Here is a 16,224-nt window from a genome sequence, read left to right as displayed (position 1 = left end):
ACATGTGGGCCGTAACGCGCAGGGGCATCACACGCAGTACTTGACCAAGGAGCAGGGATGGCCGTCACGTGAGTCGGACAGACGCCAGAGGATGGTGAGGTCTGGGGAATCCCCGCAATCGCGAAGCAGCGAGAGTGGACCAGGGATGCCTGATCGCGAAACTGGCTCGCGGGCGGGCATCCAAAACCAGCTCTCATGACTTTGCAGAGTGATAAGTGGTTCAAGAACGATACGCAACGGCGCACTGTGGCACTCAGTGTGTGCAAGACTGGACGGTGAGGGCCGACTCGTCTGTCTTATTTTTCTGATAGTCCATATTTTGAATGCTTGTGTGTACTCAATGGTACTTTTCAGTTTGGACTTTTGTACATATTTGATCGGAATCAAGTATTAGCTCGGCCAAGTTTGATCTGCTACTCTAAATAGCAAGCACGTTTCTACCGATCAGTAAATTCATTGCCAATCGCTTAGGCACCAGCTTATCTATTGCTATTACTCCAAATTGGGTCGTCAAGGATTGATCAACCCGCTAGGCCTCACGAAATAGCCCAATACAACTCAGAAACAGAATTGAGACTTAATGTATGTCACGTGATCATGTATATACATATAATCCCTATCTCTACGAGGCCCCGAAAATCTCGGGAGCGCCATGGGACTCGCTATTGTCGGCGAGCACTCCAGAGAGTTCGGCATGACGGATGGAGTGTTCCCAATTACTCGGTGAGCAATCCAGATCTGTCGGATCCTAACGAGGTTCCCAAAACCGGAGTGCTCTAGGGTTTCTGGGCCCCCGTAGGTAATCCTTTGCTTAAGCTTGCGCTCGTGTCTCCGCTGACTCCAACTTAAGGCCTCTGATTCTTCTCGCCCACACCTAGGCCTGGATAGCCCCTTGTAATAGATCCAATTAACGTTGTAACTCTGATACCATCTTTGTATCTTTCAGCTCAGTTTTAGAGTCTCGGCTTACTTTTTGAACTTCCTAAGTTGCCTCTTGACAGATATCCTCAAATACTCATTCAGCAATAGTTACGAAGAGCTCAAATTCAATTGGCAGCAGCCTTATCAACTCTTCCACAAAGTTCCGATCGACAAAGAGTTGACGTATTTGATTATTAATAACCAACTTGTAATTGGCGTTTCGTTAGACTATGATCCAGCAACGGGCTTCTGGGCCGCAATGAAGAGGATTTAACGTTACAACGTGTACTCTCTATGGAGGCAACTATTGTATGGGGCCGGTCCCAAAGCTGTTCATTGATCTGCAGGATAATGTAATCACAAGTTATAAGTCATGAAACTGGTCTTAAAGCTAGTTGAGCTAGTCTTGAATTAAATTACCAGCGTAATTACTGACACGCATGAGGTCAGCCTGGAATCTGTGTGAAATTTATCACCCCGTACACCCTGTATACATCACTTGGATCTTGTGCCTCAAGTATTAGATTCAGCCTACCAAGCCATTCGCTTAGCAGAACCCCAGCTAAGATATGTATTACAGATGATAGTATCGAAGAAATTTCCGCCTTTGTGAATATAAACCGGCAAGTCTCACCTAGCGGCTGCTGGACTCAAGCCCCAGCTTGGAAATTTTTTCAAACAATCACCATGAAGGACTCGTCCAGTGAAAAGGTGGATGTCGAGCGATACGTCGATTCGGCATCTATCGACGGCCCAGCGTATGTCTTTGCTCTTTATCGACTAACAGGGCATTTTCAATAACAAGATTTTGTAGGCACAACAAAGCAGACGAACGCCGATTGGTATGGAAGATTGATTTAAAGATTCTACCCGCGTCGATCGTTATCTATCTGCTGTGCTTTTTGGATCGGTGAGCTCTTCTCCCTTTCAACTTGAGGCTGACCAATGACTCGTTCGACCTCAGATCAAATATTGTGAGCACGATTATTTTGGTACACCAGAGTCGGCCAACTGAGATTTTAATAGGGAAATGCTCGATTACTCAACGACGCAACGGGACACTCCTTGATGAAGACGCTTGGTCTGACGTACGTATGCCCTTCAATGATCCAGATGCATGATTGACGTAAGGCTATCCAACAGGAACTATCAGTACCTGATCGCCTTGCAGGTGCGATATTCTTAGTGGCTCTGAACGACATGCTAATTCACGCGATAACATAGACATTTCTCATCGCATACACGGTCTTTGAGACACCTTCAAACTACTTCTTAAAGGTCTTTCGTCCTTCTGTGAGTTTCCTAATGTGTTTCTCTTTAGTCGACCTTGGGGCTGACGCCTCTTTTAGCGTTGGATTGCATTGTTAATGTTTTTATGGGGCTCTATGACGATGATCCTGGGTGCTGTACAGAATTATGCTGGACTGACGGTTGTGCGATTCCTTTTGGGTGCTGCAGAAGCGTAAGTAATTTTTTCAGAATAGCTGACAGTCTCATCCAATTTCGTAACAGAGGGTTGTTTCCGGGCCTTATCTACTTGTTTACTTTTTGGTACCGCCCGGAAGAGCGTAGTCTCCGTATAGCTTTGGTTTGGGCATCAGCTACTTTAGCAGGCGCATTTGGAGGAGCGATCGCATATGGAGTAGGGCATATGAACATGGTCCGAGGAATCGAGGGATGGAGATGGCTGTTCATCCTCGAAGGTATGTCGCAGTACATATCTCATACGATTGGTTAATCACGAGCTGCGCAGGGATTCCGAGTGTTGCTTCCTCGTTGTTTGTGTTTCTTTTCTTTCCAGACTTTCCGGAGACGGTCACTTGGCTGTCGGAAGAGGAACGAGCGCTTGCAGTTGGTCGTCTCAAAGGACTTGCCTCCACCCAGTACGCGCGCATACAACTTATCCAATCGAAACTAATGGTCTCAACTCTTATACAGGGGCTCACATTTCACCTGGGCTGAGGCCAAAGAAACGCTCAAAGATTGGCGCTTATACGGACATTACATTGGGTACCTTTGCACGGCAATTCCGCTGAGCTCGCTGTCTCTATTTCTCCCGACCATTGTTTCCGGGCTCGGCTACTCGGGCCTTGAGGCGCAACTTTTTACAGTCCGTGAGTTGTGTTTGCGTGGAATATTTATCCGATTAGTATAACTGATACTTCGGCCGCAGCACCGTACGCCTGTGCTTACGTTGTTACATTGGTATGCGCATGGTTCGGAGACCGACACAATATACGTAGTTTGGTATCCACTTGCTGCATGTTTGTCGCCAGCATTTCTTTCCTCGTGGAAGCGCTTTTGCCAGCTACAGCGTTCAAAGCTCGTTACGGCGTACTATGTCTCGCTACAGCAAGTTCGTTTGCCTGCGTTGGTAGGTGTCCTGCTGTTTCTAAAGTAATTTCATTTACGAATCATGCCACTTTCCAGCGCCCTCATTAGGATGGCTATCATCTAATCTGCGTACAACTGGAGCCGCCGGACTGGCGCTCGGCTTGGCATTATCGTTTGCCGGTATGTGGTTCTATCAGATAGCAATGTGTATTCTGGCCCTTGACCCCACAAAATCGCAGGTCCAGGTCAAATTATCGGCGTGTGGATATACAAATCAAACGAAAGTCCTCGTTATTTCACAGGTGAGTCATCTTTCAGGGTTCCATTACCCGGCACGGATATTAAAGTCGACAAAAAGGACATATGGTAAATTTTGCTATTCTGCTCCTCGGGATGTGTATCTTCACAGGGTTGCGTACGTTATACGCTTGGAGGAACAAAAAGTTACCCGAGGGAAGTCGACTGTGGGTGTTGTAATCGGTAGTCTCGCGGCATATCTCGTTGTCTTCTTAAAATATATTGCGCAATACAAACGCGGATTTGTCTCATTCTATTGCTCGAAATTCGCCTTTTCGGAGGCTCGGCGATCTATTGTAAGTATTGTAAGTTATTATAGTACCCATTGGTAGGGTCCCGCGAAAGCTCGTGTAACTGAGTAACAAACTTTATCCAAACGGGAACTCTTGTAGTTCCAAACGTGCTTGAGGGTTGGATACACGTTGAGTACGCCCATAGTCCATAAATTGTCAGAAACACTCAGGTTGTGGTTGTACGGGTTCTATCATGGGAGCTAACTCTACAATTCACTCTTTTGGGATACGAGCCATGAGCGACCGTGGGCAAGTATCCATTCAAGTCGCGGGAAATACGCGTCACGCGACATGCTGTTCTATTGGGTCGTTGTTCCTTTCTGAAGCTGGAATGTGATGTGATTGAGGGAAAGCCTCGAACACTTGTGTCGGCTCGTGGGTGCAGCGGACCGGTTTTATTTGGCATGCAATGTTACTCCGGATTTGAGGTTCTAATGGAATCGGGATGAAGAGCCCTGCGGAGTGATAACGTTATGTATTTTTGTGTCGCGTGCACCATAAAACCTTACCGACTAGCCAAAGTAAAGGCATGCGGAACCACCTTAAAGTAGATATCTGATTGTATGTCAGCTTGGGTAATATGATACGACACTCTAATTATAGCCGCTCGTAATCATGCACTAGTCTTGATTTAAGGTGAAGGCCTACGTATCCCTATCTCGAGTCTCTCGATGGATTTCAGTGATCTTCGTCGGTAAAACACTCCTCGTACCAAATCTGGCCAGTATGATTACGGCACGGCTTGTCCCTGTACACTTTCTTGACTGAATTCGAAAGAACGCCGACCTACCGTACCACTGGACCACAAGCAAGTGGTTTATCAATAGGAGGCCTGCCGCCGCTGCTTCCTTTCGACTATCCCTCGTGTTGTGGCTTGGGCCCATATGCCAAACGGTTGACTGCATCAGGCAATGAGCCGGGATCGCAAGTCGTATGGGGCCGACTGTAGATCCGGAAGCTACCTGGTCTGTTCGTGCCTGGGAAGACTCTAACGAAACGTATCAACCAAGTTTGGACCCAAGACGAACTTTGTGGCAGATGCGGGGTTAGAGAATGAATGCAACTATGATAAGTGGATCAATCTCGGCAGACACATGTCTACGTTGTACCTTGTGCGTGATTATACCAACCCACGTTCCCCCAGACATGAAATGTGACCAATGTATGCACCTTTTTTTTTTTTTAGCGAGCGCCACCTTAATTAATTAGCACAAGCATTTCCACGGAGGCAAAAAAAAAAATCGGATGACGGTCATCTAGTCACCGATCGTTTCGGCCCACCAAACGCTAAAAGTGGGCGTAATGGTTGGTGTCATAGCACGAGGCTTGCCGACAGTGTACCAGAAATTCCACCAATCAAATTACGCGAATGGCCCACGTTCGCCAAGCAATAAAACGACTGGACGGGGTAATAAATTCGAAGAATCAAAGGTTGATGGACGTTGCGGTTCGAGGCCCGAGAGCTGGAATTGGTGTGGTCCCAGAATGGGTTCCATAGCTGCTTAGTCATTAGTGTGCACACGACCAGGAAATCTGACCAGTCGAGAATTATGTACAGAACCGTCGTATATAGGCCCTAGAAAGCCAGGGTCGCAGACTCCAGACTCGAGAATAGTTCAGAAGACGCCCACGGCGCTATAAATACACGAATTTCTGTCGCTCTTTGAGAACGTGGTTGCTCGAACCAAGTCATGTGACTGATGGACTTGGCGGGCTTTGGGATCTCGACGGGTGGGTGCACCCTGACATCAGGTACCCCCTCATCTCGCTCCTCCACGACTGGAACTTCCCCAGTACCAGATACCTGGCTGCCACAGACTCTCGCTCCATTCGGCCAGCATACGGGGGTATATAATATCCAGATTATCGTTTTATGCTTCTCGAAAATTGACATCTGGTGCACATTCTGGTTCTTGTATTCTGCCGCAGGATAACTCCCTTTATATAAAACCTCGGCCGCGCTGTCCCACAGTGTGAACTGGACATTTCCCTCCCCACTCCCCCGCCACCACCTGTAACCTGTATGGCTGTACTTGCTGCGCCATCTTCTGTCGAACACTTTGTTCAGGGACATCATGACATCACCAGGCTAAAAACTGGGCTTCCAACACACAGTTCTGCTATATATTCACCTCGTACCACCATGGGAGGATTCAACGATACTTGTTCTCAAGCGTCAGGTCGTTCTACAGTACGCCCACTGGCTATTTGTATTTGCTTATCAGCTGATTGAACCCTTTCGTAGCCTAGTCAACGTTCCAGCGTAACACACTGCTCGCCAAAAGAACAAGTTTCCCATTGCCTGGGGCAGTATCAGACTCTCGCGCGCAAGGGCCTGGACTTGGACTCTGCTAAGGAGGCCCTGTTCTGGTGTTGTCTTGGCCTTGGCACTGTCGCTTGTTCCCAGCTATCGTCCACCCAGCACTCCCCCTTGTCAGCTCAATCCCGCTCTGGCTCCACACACTCGCTAGACACCATATCCGACTCGGGATTTGCGCCTTCTTTCGAGACCAGAGGGCGTCATTGCCTATCACTAGACGATCCCGATCTGGAGAACTCAATTGTACGTCTGACGTGATGTTCGTAGCTTCCAACCCCTAGATTGACCTTCCGTTCCCCAGACAAACCTCGTGGGTGGCATTGCAGGTATATTTGTTTCGGGTCTGCTAAGTTCTACCAGCGCGCCATATGATTTGTCGTTGCCTGACGTCGGCCAAGACTTTGTGACTGTTCTGTCCCGCTTCGGCCTTGCTCAAAGCCAACTAGTCGAAAACATCCTTCCGTTCATTACTAAGGTCTCAGCACAGCTCTTATCCATATTACAAAGTGACTATGATACCTCTAGCTCTACGGTGAGCTACTGGACTTTGTGCTTGAAGTTTGTCGTAAGTCTGTCATTCATTCATGCCCCGAGCCGTGCGTATTCACACCGCTATTCTTAGATATCTTCAGCCGAGGAAGATACACAAGCATCAAATTTGTTGCGGAGTCAATTGATTAACTGTAATCCGCCCCACAGCCTGACAGAGCCTTCCCGATCTCTCATCATCAGCGCCCCATATCAAGGTGGAGGAGCTCTTGGTTTTACTCCCTTTCCGAAATACGACACACCTTCCATATCTCCCATATCTCCCATAGCGCCTCATATTGCCGCTCGGTTCCAGCGCCAGACACGATCCGAGCCGCTTCTCTGATGTCTCATTCATCCTTGCGTTCGTTCTCCTCTGTTCGCTCTCTGGGCGCCCTTTCTCCGAAATCACCTGCTACTTTGTCTTTATCCCGTGATTTCCGGGCTGGAGAGAGCCCGACACCGTCTGGCTCTTTTATTACGGGATCTTCGGGATCCGCCTGGGGGACTCTAGACTCGCTTGCTGAAGATCTGCAAGTTCGTTCACGGCGGAGAGAGCCACTTTTACCCGAAAATAGATATTCTGCGACTGCGCCCAGTTCTCCACAAAGAGCAACGCTATCTCGCACGACATCCAGCTCGACTGATGGAAAGGGGAAAGGGAAGGAAAACACAGGACAACTGCCCCGAGAAGGTTTACGGCCTGGAACGGCCAACCTTAGCGTTCGGACAGGGACCCGGTTTGCTGTGACTTCTCCGCCTACACCGAGTGGATTGGGTCGTAGCAAACTCCCGCTGCCAAAAATGGATCCTGTATTAGCTGCATTGGAGAGAGGCTCAAAGCTGAAGAGCAAGTCGATGTGTCTGAATTGTGGGAAAAAGGGAGATAACGTAAGTCCAAATAACATTGGTTCGCCCAGATCTGGACCGAGCTAATCATGATAAATTAGTACCCATGTTGTCCCCGATGCAGCGAAGCCTGGTGCTCGCGAGAGTGCAGAGTGGAAGCTAACAATGGGGGGAAACATGTATGCAAACGATCTGCGACGCTCGCCTAAAATTCTCGAATCTGTTATAATCTTTGGGGGATAATAATGTTGCTTTGCTGGAGACTGTATCTTTGTGACATCTGTGGATGCTGTATGGTTAGCTCATTTTTTTCTTCTTGTTTTGTGAGTAGGCTTTCTTTTTTGGTAAATATATGTGGTATTCGTTCTCGCTGGCTATGGGTGGCAACGTCATTCTGAGCAAATTGGTACAAAATGTAGAGGCAGGTCAGACGGGCGCTCTCGGGTATTGGAGCCGACAAGCTCGCCCGGTCCGGCCCACGGGCTTTGGAGCCGGGTACCATTTTTGGGAACGCAAGATTGCGCCCTACGCACAGGATCCGCGATATGGATGGTCGGAGAATTTTGAAGTATATGGCTATAAGACGGCTTTGTATAATATATAGTAAAAGAAGAGATACACTTTGATTTCTTTTTGGAAAGACGGGTTTTGTCTCTAGGGGACCTTAGTCGATATATGCGGTTTGTGGGAGTAGCCCATATGCGAGCACCAAAGTTCGTGCCTTTACCAAGCTCTCATATGTATGTGCTCGGCAGGGAGGCCCATTTAAAGTGAGGCTCGAATGACTCTTCGGAGCTCATTAGAACCCTGATTCAAGTCAGCTGAACCTTTTTAGTCTTTCCCGCTCTTTTAAGGGATAGCGAGTTTAATAGTTTAAACTAAAGTGCGTTTTGGATATCCTCATTCCTTCCCAGACCTCCCTTACACTTGCTTGTAGTGCAAGCCACACGTCGACTAAAAAGAAGCCCACCATCGAAGCTTCCGTTTCGATATTTTCATCCGTACAAATAATCACAACTTGCTTTCCAATTACGATCGCCTCCCGGCTTTGATCCGCCACGTGAAATACGTCCGTTCATGGATCGCACATCCTGTATTCTATACTTCAACTTGACTTTGATCATGAGCTACTTGTCCTAGTCTGCATGGCGCACATTCGATGACAGCTTCTGTGATGTGTAGCTGGTGTGATATGGAATATGGTAAATGTGCGGTGTGGGATGTTCACCACGTGTTGCCACTCTACACGTCTGGGATCTCTTACTCCCGACCACCACCAGGGATATGGTGGGGCTAATTGCGTTGTATGGTGAGTATGCTCTATTATTGTGTAGTTGGGTGGCTCGACAAGGCTGATAGTCAAGTCGCTTGGTTTGTAGAGTTTAGAATCGGATGGGGCGCCCCGCGTTTGGTTCTCAGTAGTCAATGGTCGGCGGTATTGGCATCGACCTAGCTCATGTGTATGAGAGCATGTCTAGAAACAGGTATCGCGGACGTCTTGTCGCGTCTGGTCACTGCTGGGACGAAGGGCCCTGATGGGCTCCTGACGCGAGTTGTTTATTTATTCTTCGGTATAATCGAGCTGGTTATACCTAGACCTGTGAGCGGACACTGTTATTTCTCATATATGCGCTCGTATTTAATCGTGGCTTGCTCGGCCATTGATTGTGATAGGTACTCTCAGCCGCTCGTGCTCGGAATAATATCCGAAATTCGGGATTTCCTTGGCCAAAAGACTTGTTATGATGTCCTCGAACATCTCAGGTGCACCGATCTTCTCCCATTATGTGACGATAACGCTACCAGTGTGGCGATCGCCAGCATCGTAGCCACCTGGTTGCAACTGGCCAGTAGCGTAACGCCGGCGTTTCAGTGGCTGCGAAAATGACTAATGCAAGCAGTGCCTCGCACGTGCACCGCAATCTTGCTCATCTCGTCCCCCATCTCTCGCCCCTTCCTCTATTTAAAGTGGAAGCCTCGGCCCCCAGTCATACCCCCTCATTAGATCCTCAAGGCATGGACTCATTAGCGTGTCCTCCACTCGATGTATTGCTTCGTAATGTCTGTGATTTGACCGAATCCACCAAAATTATTGGGACCAAGCCCTTTGCGCATGGTGGCTTTTCCGACATATGGTGAGTTGGACGTTCTACTTCGCGTCTTGTGACTTAACTATTTATAGGAGAGGGTGTGAGTGGGGTGCCGGAGCCACGAGGGATGTAAGCATTGGATGTCTCCCCATAATCTCCACACGACTGATCATGTCCCGTATTTCCCAGGTCGCAATCAAAATCGTTAGAGTTGCTAGAAAACAAGACGTTGGCGTTGAGAAATTACAAAAAGTGAACCTTTCCCGCCTCGCTTAACTGTTGGTTTGTATTGATCCGTACCGCACACAGAGCATTTTGAGAGAAATTATTCCCTGGAGCACTGTCGCACACCAAGTGGGTCAATCATTGAGACCCAAACCCGTATTGTTGATGCATATCCACCCCAGAATATCCTACCTTTCTATGGTCTGTGTTGGCTGGATGGTCCGGATGACTTGCCAGCGATGGTATTTCCGTACTGCGAGTCCGGCACATGCGTCGACTTCTTGACCAAGAATCCCGACGCTGACCGGATGTCGATTGTGAGTCATCTGTTTATATATGAGAGTGATGGAATGCTGAAGTTCTCCAGATCCGTCAAGTCGCTGCTGGTCTGAGCCACCTTCACTCGCGCAACCCTCCAATAGCACACGGCGATATCAAGGCGGTGGGTAAACGCTTACTTAAGTTTCGCACCATATCTAACGGCGTGTTTAGACCAATATTCTCATGAAGGAGGATGGGACCCCTCTGATTGCAGACTTTGGACTGAGCCGTCTTGTGATAGAGTTCTCCACAGGGTTGACAACCTCATCCAGTAAGGGAAGCTGTCGTTGGATGGCACCAGAGCTATTTGGTGGCATTGATATCCAGGTTCTTGTACCGGTCACCACTGCCAGTGACGTGTGGGCCTTTGGATGTCTGTGCATTGAGGTATGATTGCATCGTTTGGAGCGAATTGTTGATGTTCATTAAACTTTTTTTCTCATTTACAGATCTTGTTGGGAATAGTTCCTTGGGCAACTACTAGGAATGATGCTGCCATAATTCTCGGTAAGGATGAACGTATACTAATGCCGCGAAACCCGCTTATGAATTTTATCTACCCTAGCTGTAGTACAACACCGAAAAACGCCACCACTTCCCGAGAGCACCAGCAGCGTACCGGTTGGCCATATTATGAGCCACTGTTGGGCGTACGAGCCTTCTCATCGGCCAAGCATGGTTCAGCTTGTCAATGCGCTCCGCGACGTTGATCCGGAATGGCTACACACTTCTGTGTGTACGTTGCTACTGCCTATGCCGACTGTTCTCTCCGATTCGCCACCTCCCATACGCAACTCGGACTCGGATTCCTTCACGCGTACGTTTGGAGAAAGCCCCTTGATCTCGGGCTCGCAGACTGAAACCCGGACCAAAACTCCCATCGCCCTTATCCCCCTTGACCCGCTTTTCTCTCCACGGGAGCCTCCTCCGTCTCATCAACGAGTCACACCGGTTTCTAGCACTGGCGCGACTCCTTATCTCGACATGTTGTCGTTCACTCCAAGTGACTCTGGCTCATCTGGTCCAGCGTCTCGAGACGAGCCTCCACTCTTCGAAATTTCTCAGCCGCCACTGTTCGGCCCAGGCCCCCGACGACCGTCAAGAGGCATCCGCGAGGTTCGACAAAACAGCCAGCCGATATGGCCACGTACGCCGGTAAGTCCCTAGACATATGAAATCATTGACGTATTCCTAATGCCAAAACAGTCATCCAGCTCTTCCACTTTACCACATCCTGTGCGTGGGGGTGGCGGGGGTGGCGATGACGCGTTCAGGTCCGAGGCGTGGCGGACTCGCGATACCACTCCCGCTAGCACTCGTCCCCCTTCGCAATCCTCCTTGCACATATGGACACCGACCCGACCCGAATCGCGACATGGCTCACATATTCCATCTATGAGTCCGATCTCACAAACTTCATCTGATCGCTCTGCTACCACGACTTCCCTTCCGACTCCTGTTACCCCCGTCCCTCCTCATACCCACTATCGCTATCACCATTCCGCTTCTTATGGGCCTCCTGTACATTCCCCGGATTACAGATACCAAGGAAGTTACTTTGCTGGACCTCCCCTTGAATTGCATCCGCCCCTGACCCCGAACGGGTCGATCCCTCGGGATTTTCAATTTGCAAGGTCAAACCCAATCCGAATATCGGCTCCGGACGGCACGCCAGTGATTCTACCTGAACGAAAATCGTCGTCAAGTTCTCCAACAAAATCCAACCGTGCGCGATAGTCGATAAGATGGCTATCTTGTTTGACGACATCCTCATGACTCACGCTCTTTTCTATTTGGTTATTTGTATACGGACGTTTTTGGGATAATCTTGTTATGATGGCTCTCGCTTGTACATTCCCCTTGCTGTCTCTGTTGTCTCTGTGCCTATGGTTGTGAAACTCAATAAAGCATCAAAATTTTCGGCGTTGACTCATTACTTGGATTTGATGACATTTGCCGCCGGATCAGGCTGCGTTTCGGGCATGAATGCTGCTAAAATTTTGACCGCATGCATGTGGATTTAATTTCACATCGGGCCATTCGTTGACTTCTCGTTACCGATTATGGTTGACGAGGTACTGGCACTGGTGGCTTTATCTAATTCTCGTCCGGGTACCAACTTTTCTATGATTCGCACTCTAAGCCATGGATATTCGGATTAATTGCTTCTTTCCTGGAATGTGTGGGGGTGGGTAGAGCAGCCCACCCACTCGTAACTACAGTAATCATATGGACCTGGGCTGCCGGTGGTTCACCTTGAAGGACGAGCGAGTAATACCCTAGATGCGATATTATGCGTTCAGGCTGTAGTCCACTCATGATTGTATGCTCGATGGCTTAACTTTCATAGTGGTGTAATATGGTATGCTCATACATACATCCATGTCGCTACTGATGCTGTACTGTACTATAGAACGACCGTGCCCTGTGCTTCCGTTTAAGTGGATTTACTCGGAAAGGGTTTATCACATACTAGACTAGCCTACCAACACCTAGGCTTGATGATATTTCGACAAGGACTTCGCCCCTAGCGTGTACGATCGACGTCCATCAACAGTGGATGCACGTGGTGAGCGGCTTACCTTGTTCGCATGTAGCTCCCATAGTTATTTTATGGACGTGTATCAAAAAAAGAAAAAAGAAAAAAAAAGAGGATGCACGTGTCGACCTGGGGTGACTCAACAACGCTATCTCTAGAAAGCCCCCACTGGTATATGCGCGTGTTCAAGGTATTATAAGATTCAATATCATCGTGAAGCTGGCTGAATTGTGCTTGATGTCTACGGTATATCACATGTACATTGACTGATTCCTACTCCACAAGTACTTACCTTCAGCTTCTGTGGGCGTCAAGGGTTTTCTGTCCCGAGAAGACTTTAAATGCTGTTGATCGCACCTCCGTGCGTTGTAATGGAAATAATCTTGATCTAACGTCTACTTCGTCGGGCGCTTTCTCTATTTTATTGCCATATTGGGAACACAGGTCTGGGTATTGAGTCAGTGGCACCACGAGAAGGAGTACCCAGTGTCTTCACCTTGCCTCATAGCCAGCGCCACAGAACCTCCTCCATTATTCTCCATTTATTCTGCTATTCAAAGCCTGCTCAGCCCCGCCGATGGACAGCTTATAAATTGATACACTGACCGGTAAGCACATATCCCAAAGTCACCCCATCGATGTCAAGCCTCAAGAATAAGTCAAGCGCATCTGCCGCTGAACGGCAGGAGAGAATGGCTGCCGCACTCGCTGCTGATCCCGGACATAAGACTTGGAGCTGGCGCGGCATACAGACCATCCTTATCACTCTCTGCGTTTGCTGTTGCTCTGAAGATGCAGGTTTTGATGGCGCTGTCATGAGCGGGATCAACGCAATGAAGTAAGTTTATTAAATGAAGTTTAGAACCTCTTTAACGAGCTGCTCTAGACAATATCAGAGCTACTTTGGTTAGTAACATTCATTTCGTTCCTGAATACTGTACCCACCGTTACACACCTAGGGATGAGCGAGTCTGGTGCTCAAACTGGAATCGTGTTCGGCATCTACACAATCGGTGGACTAATTGGCTCATTTCCTGCTGGTGAGTAAACTGCTATCTCTAATATCTACTGCTACCTGCAGGATATAAATCTACATGACCCAGCCTACCTACCGGACCGGTTTGGACGTCGTGCCCCGATGTTCTTTGGGAACTTGGTACTCATGTAAGCGAATGTCCATTTCAGTCACATACACTGGACCAGGTCTCTTCGTGCTGTGAAACTTTCGCTCGATAGCTCGTCTTCACAAGAATTTAGACTATATGCGTATGCTAATTCCAATGCACCTATTTACAGCGTTGGAGCTGTCCTCAGCGCAACTGCTACTCACCGTGGAACATTTATCGGTGGCCGCCTCCTGACGGGTATAGGCATGGGTATAAATCCCTGACTCGAAGATTATTTTGCATTATCTGACTAGTTCAATAGGCTGCGCAAACACCTCGGCAAAGTCATACTTGGCTGAGATTGTTCCACCCCAGACTAGAGGGTTCTGGGTTGGCCTATTTAACTCTCTGTGCGTTTATACTACCAAACAAGAACTTTCCAGGATCTGAATTTTATTTTTCCAGCTATTACATTGGACAGATGTCTGCTACGGGCATGATGGTTGCCACGGGTCGCTGGACCGGTAATCAGCTTGCGTGGCGTCTCCCACTGTATATTCAAGTAAGCAAACTTTGACTTTCAATTAAAATGTGTGCTCACTGCTTCACAGGCTGTTCCTGCTGGTATCAACGTTTTATTTGTTTACCTTTGTCCTGAATCGCCCCGTTGGCTATATGCAAATGGGCGCAAGGATGAAGCTCGTGCAGTGCTTGCAAAGCTCCACTCAGGGACAAATGATCATTATTCACCAGTTGTAGAAATAGAGATGGAAGAAATAGAAGAGAAGACAAGCCTGGATGGTACAGACAAACGTTTCTGGGACATCAGGAGTCTGATTAGGACAGCCAGCGACCGGTATCGAACTGGTTCCGCCGTGATGGTTGGCATATTTGGTCAACTGTAAGCCAAAAAATATGATTCAGTGTTTATGTCTAATATATACCGGAAGGTCTGGGAACGGGATGGTTACCTATTTCCTGCCGGTACTCCTTGGACAGGCTGGTATTACATCACAAGATAAGAAGCTGACGCTAACATTCGTAAACTCGTAAGTGCTATAAATATATAAAGTTTTAAATGATGCTGGTCGCTGATAGATGCTACGCAGAGTGACTTCAATGGTTGGCGCACTTATCGGCTCTGCGGTAATCGACCGCTTGGGTCGCCGGGCTTTATTACTTGGTAGTACCACTATGCTCATCTGCATCCTTGGTATTATTATCGGGCTTCTCAGCTCAGATGGAAACAGTAGACAAGCCAATGCTGGCATTGCGTTTAGTAAGTGGTGGGTCCTGATAACCTTGGTCCTATTCTAATACAGCTTCTTACAGTCTACCTATTTATGGTCACATACACGGTTGGGTGGACACCAACGCATGGAGTATACCCGGTTGAAGTACTTTGTTATCAATCACGCGCGAAGGGGCTAGCCCTAGTTAATATCCTTAATAAGGCTGTGTCTTGCATCAACACGTTTGGGTGAGTGCCCCATTCACAAGTATGTATACGACCATTAAATATGTATATATGCAGACTACCCGTTGCTCTAGAGAAGCTTGGATGGAAGATTTACGTCATATTTTTGGTTTGGGACTCGTTTGAGCTGATCATGATATATTTGTTTGTCGTCGAGACCAAGGTACAGTGATAGTCAAGTATCGGAAAGCAGCCGGCCCTTGTCTAACGCATGCGTCTTCTATTACCAGGGGTTGACCCTGGAGCAGATTGACGAGGTATTCTTGGAGCCTAAGCCCCGTCAATACAGCGTGGAGCATGCGATGACACTAAAAGCCAAGGGGGAGAAATTTGCCTGACTAGTTAATTATGATTTGTTTTGTGGTATAATTTCTGCGTATGCAGAAGTTCCCACAAGGATGGATACATTTATTTGCGTTTCTTTCTATTGTCGTGTTTATGTGTTTTAGTCAATTACAAAACGTATATCGACTGGCGATGAACCTTCCTCTATTTAACACAACCTAGCCTATACGTGCTCATGACGTGCATAGCGATACAATCTATTGGGAAATATTATATGCCCGCTACAAGAATAGTCCGATGAGCTGTGGGAATCCCACAGCCGTGGAGGAGGGGACTGTAGACCGGGTACCAACCACGAGTGGGGCTCATGGCCGGGTGGTCCACACTATACTGGTAGCTGGAGGTCTGGTGTGTGGGTGGATTACGAATACATCATGCAAGAATCTATACCGATAGTGGGGACACATTCAGTCAAGCTCGGGAAGCGGGCGAGGTGGAAGGGAAAAGCAGGAGTCTGGAAGGCCAACATGTGCACGGGTACGCTCAAAGCTCCGACCGTGACCTCCCCTCGGTCAAGGATCATATGCGATGCCTCCGCACCTTTAACAATTCATAAAAGGGTCTATGCACTGCCGGAAC

At 48.2% G+C, this 16,224-nt stretch overlaps 3 protein-coding genes across 3 annotated transcripts; all 3 read left to right on the top strand.

Moving 5' to 3' along the window:
• Positions 1–1,608: 1,608 nt before the first annotated feature.
• Positions 1,609–7,751, top strand: RhiXN_09375 (major facilitator superfamily transporter; the record flags this gene model as incomplete). Its single annotated transcript, XM_043329191.1, has 19 exons — positions 1,609–1,679; positions 1,736–1,831; positions 1,886–1,895; positions 1,948–2,009; positions 2,065–2,092; positions 2,146–2,214; positions 2,271–2,383; positions 2,434–2,624; positions 2,675–2,804; positions 2,860–3,035; positions 3,095–3,295; positions 3,352–3,435; positions 3,495–3,621; positions 3,665–3,848; positions 5,818–6,036; positions 6,091–6,408; positions 6,467–6,697; positions 6,865–7,584; positions 7,644–7,751. 19 exons carry the CDS (start codon positions 1,609–1,611, stop codon positions 7,749–7,751), a joined length of 3,138 nt encoding a protein of 1,045 aa, XP_043180637.1.
• Positions 7,752–9,426: 1,675 nt separating this feature from the next.
• On the top strand, positions 9,427–11,915 carry RhiXN_09374 (Tyrosine kinase domain-containing protein; the record flags this gene model as incomplete). The annotated part of the gene is made up of 10 exons (XM_043329190.1): positions 9,427–9,677; positions 9,725–9,761; positions 9,822–9,884; positions 9,942–9,986; positions 10,040–10,174; positions 10,225–10,299; positions 10,350–10,565; positions 10,628–10,685; positions 10,744–11,333; positions 11,385–11,915. The coding sequence occupies 10 exons, from the start codon at positions 9,427–9,429 to the stop codon at positions 11,913–11,915; spliced, it is 2,001 nt and encodes a 666-aa protein (XP_043180636.1).
• A 1,440-nt stretch (positions 11,916–13,355) lies between these two features.
• On the top strand, positions 13,356–15,638 carry RhiXN_09373 (Sugar (and other) transporter; the record flags this gene model as incomplete). Its single annotated transcript, XM_043329189.1, has 13 exons — positions 13,356–13,555; positions 13,604–13,623; positions 13,677–13,757; positions 13,821–13,881; positions 13,921–14,093; positions 14,146–14,233; positions 14,289–14,385; positions 14,435–14,724; positions 14,774–14,872; positions 14,933–15,102; positions 15,156–15,303; positions 15,358–15,463; positions 15,531–15,638. 13 exons carry the CDS (start codon positions 13,356–13,358, stop codon positions 15,636–15,638), a joined length of 1,641 nt encoding a protein of 546 aa, XP_043180635.1.
• Between the last annotated feature and the right edge of the window lie 586 nt (positions 15,639–16,224).

This window comes from Rhizoctonia solani, chromosome 5 (genome assembly GCF_016906535.1).
Source record: "Rhizoctonia solani chromosome 5, complete sequence".
Taxonomy (NCBI): domain Eukaryota; kingdom Fungi; phylum Basidiomycota; class Agaricomycetes; order Cantharellales; family Ceratobasidiaceae; genus Rhizoctonia; species Rhizoctonia solani.
The sequence above is the reverse complement of the archived record's forward strand: the minus strand, read 5'-3'. Positions and strand labels throughout refer to the sequence as shown.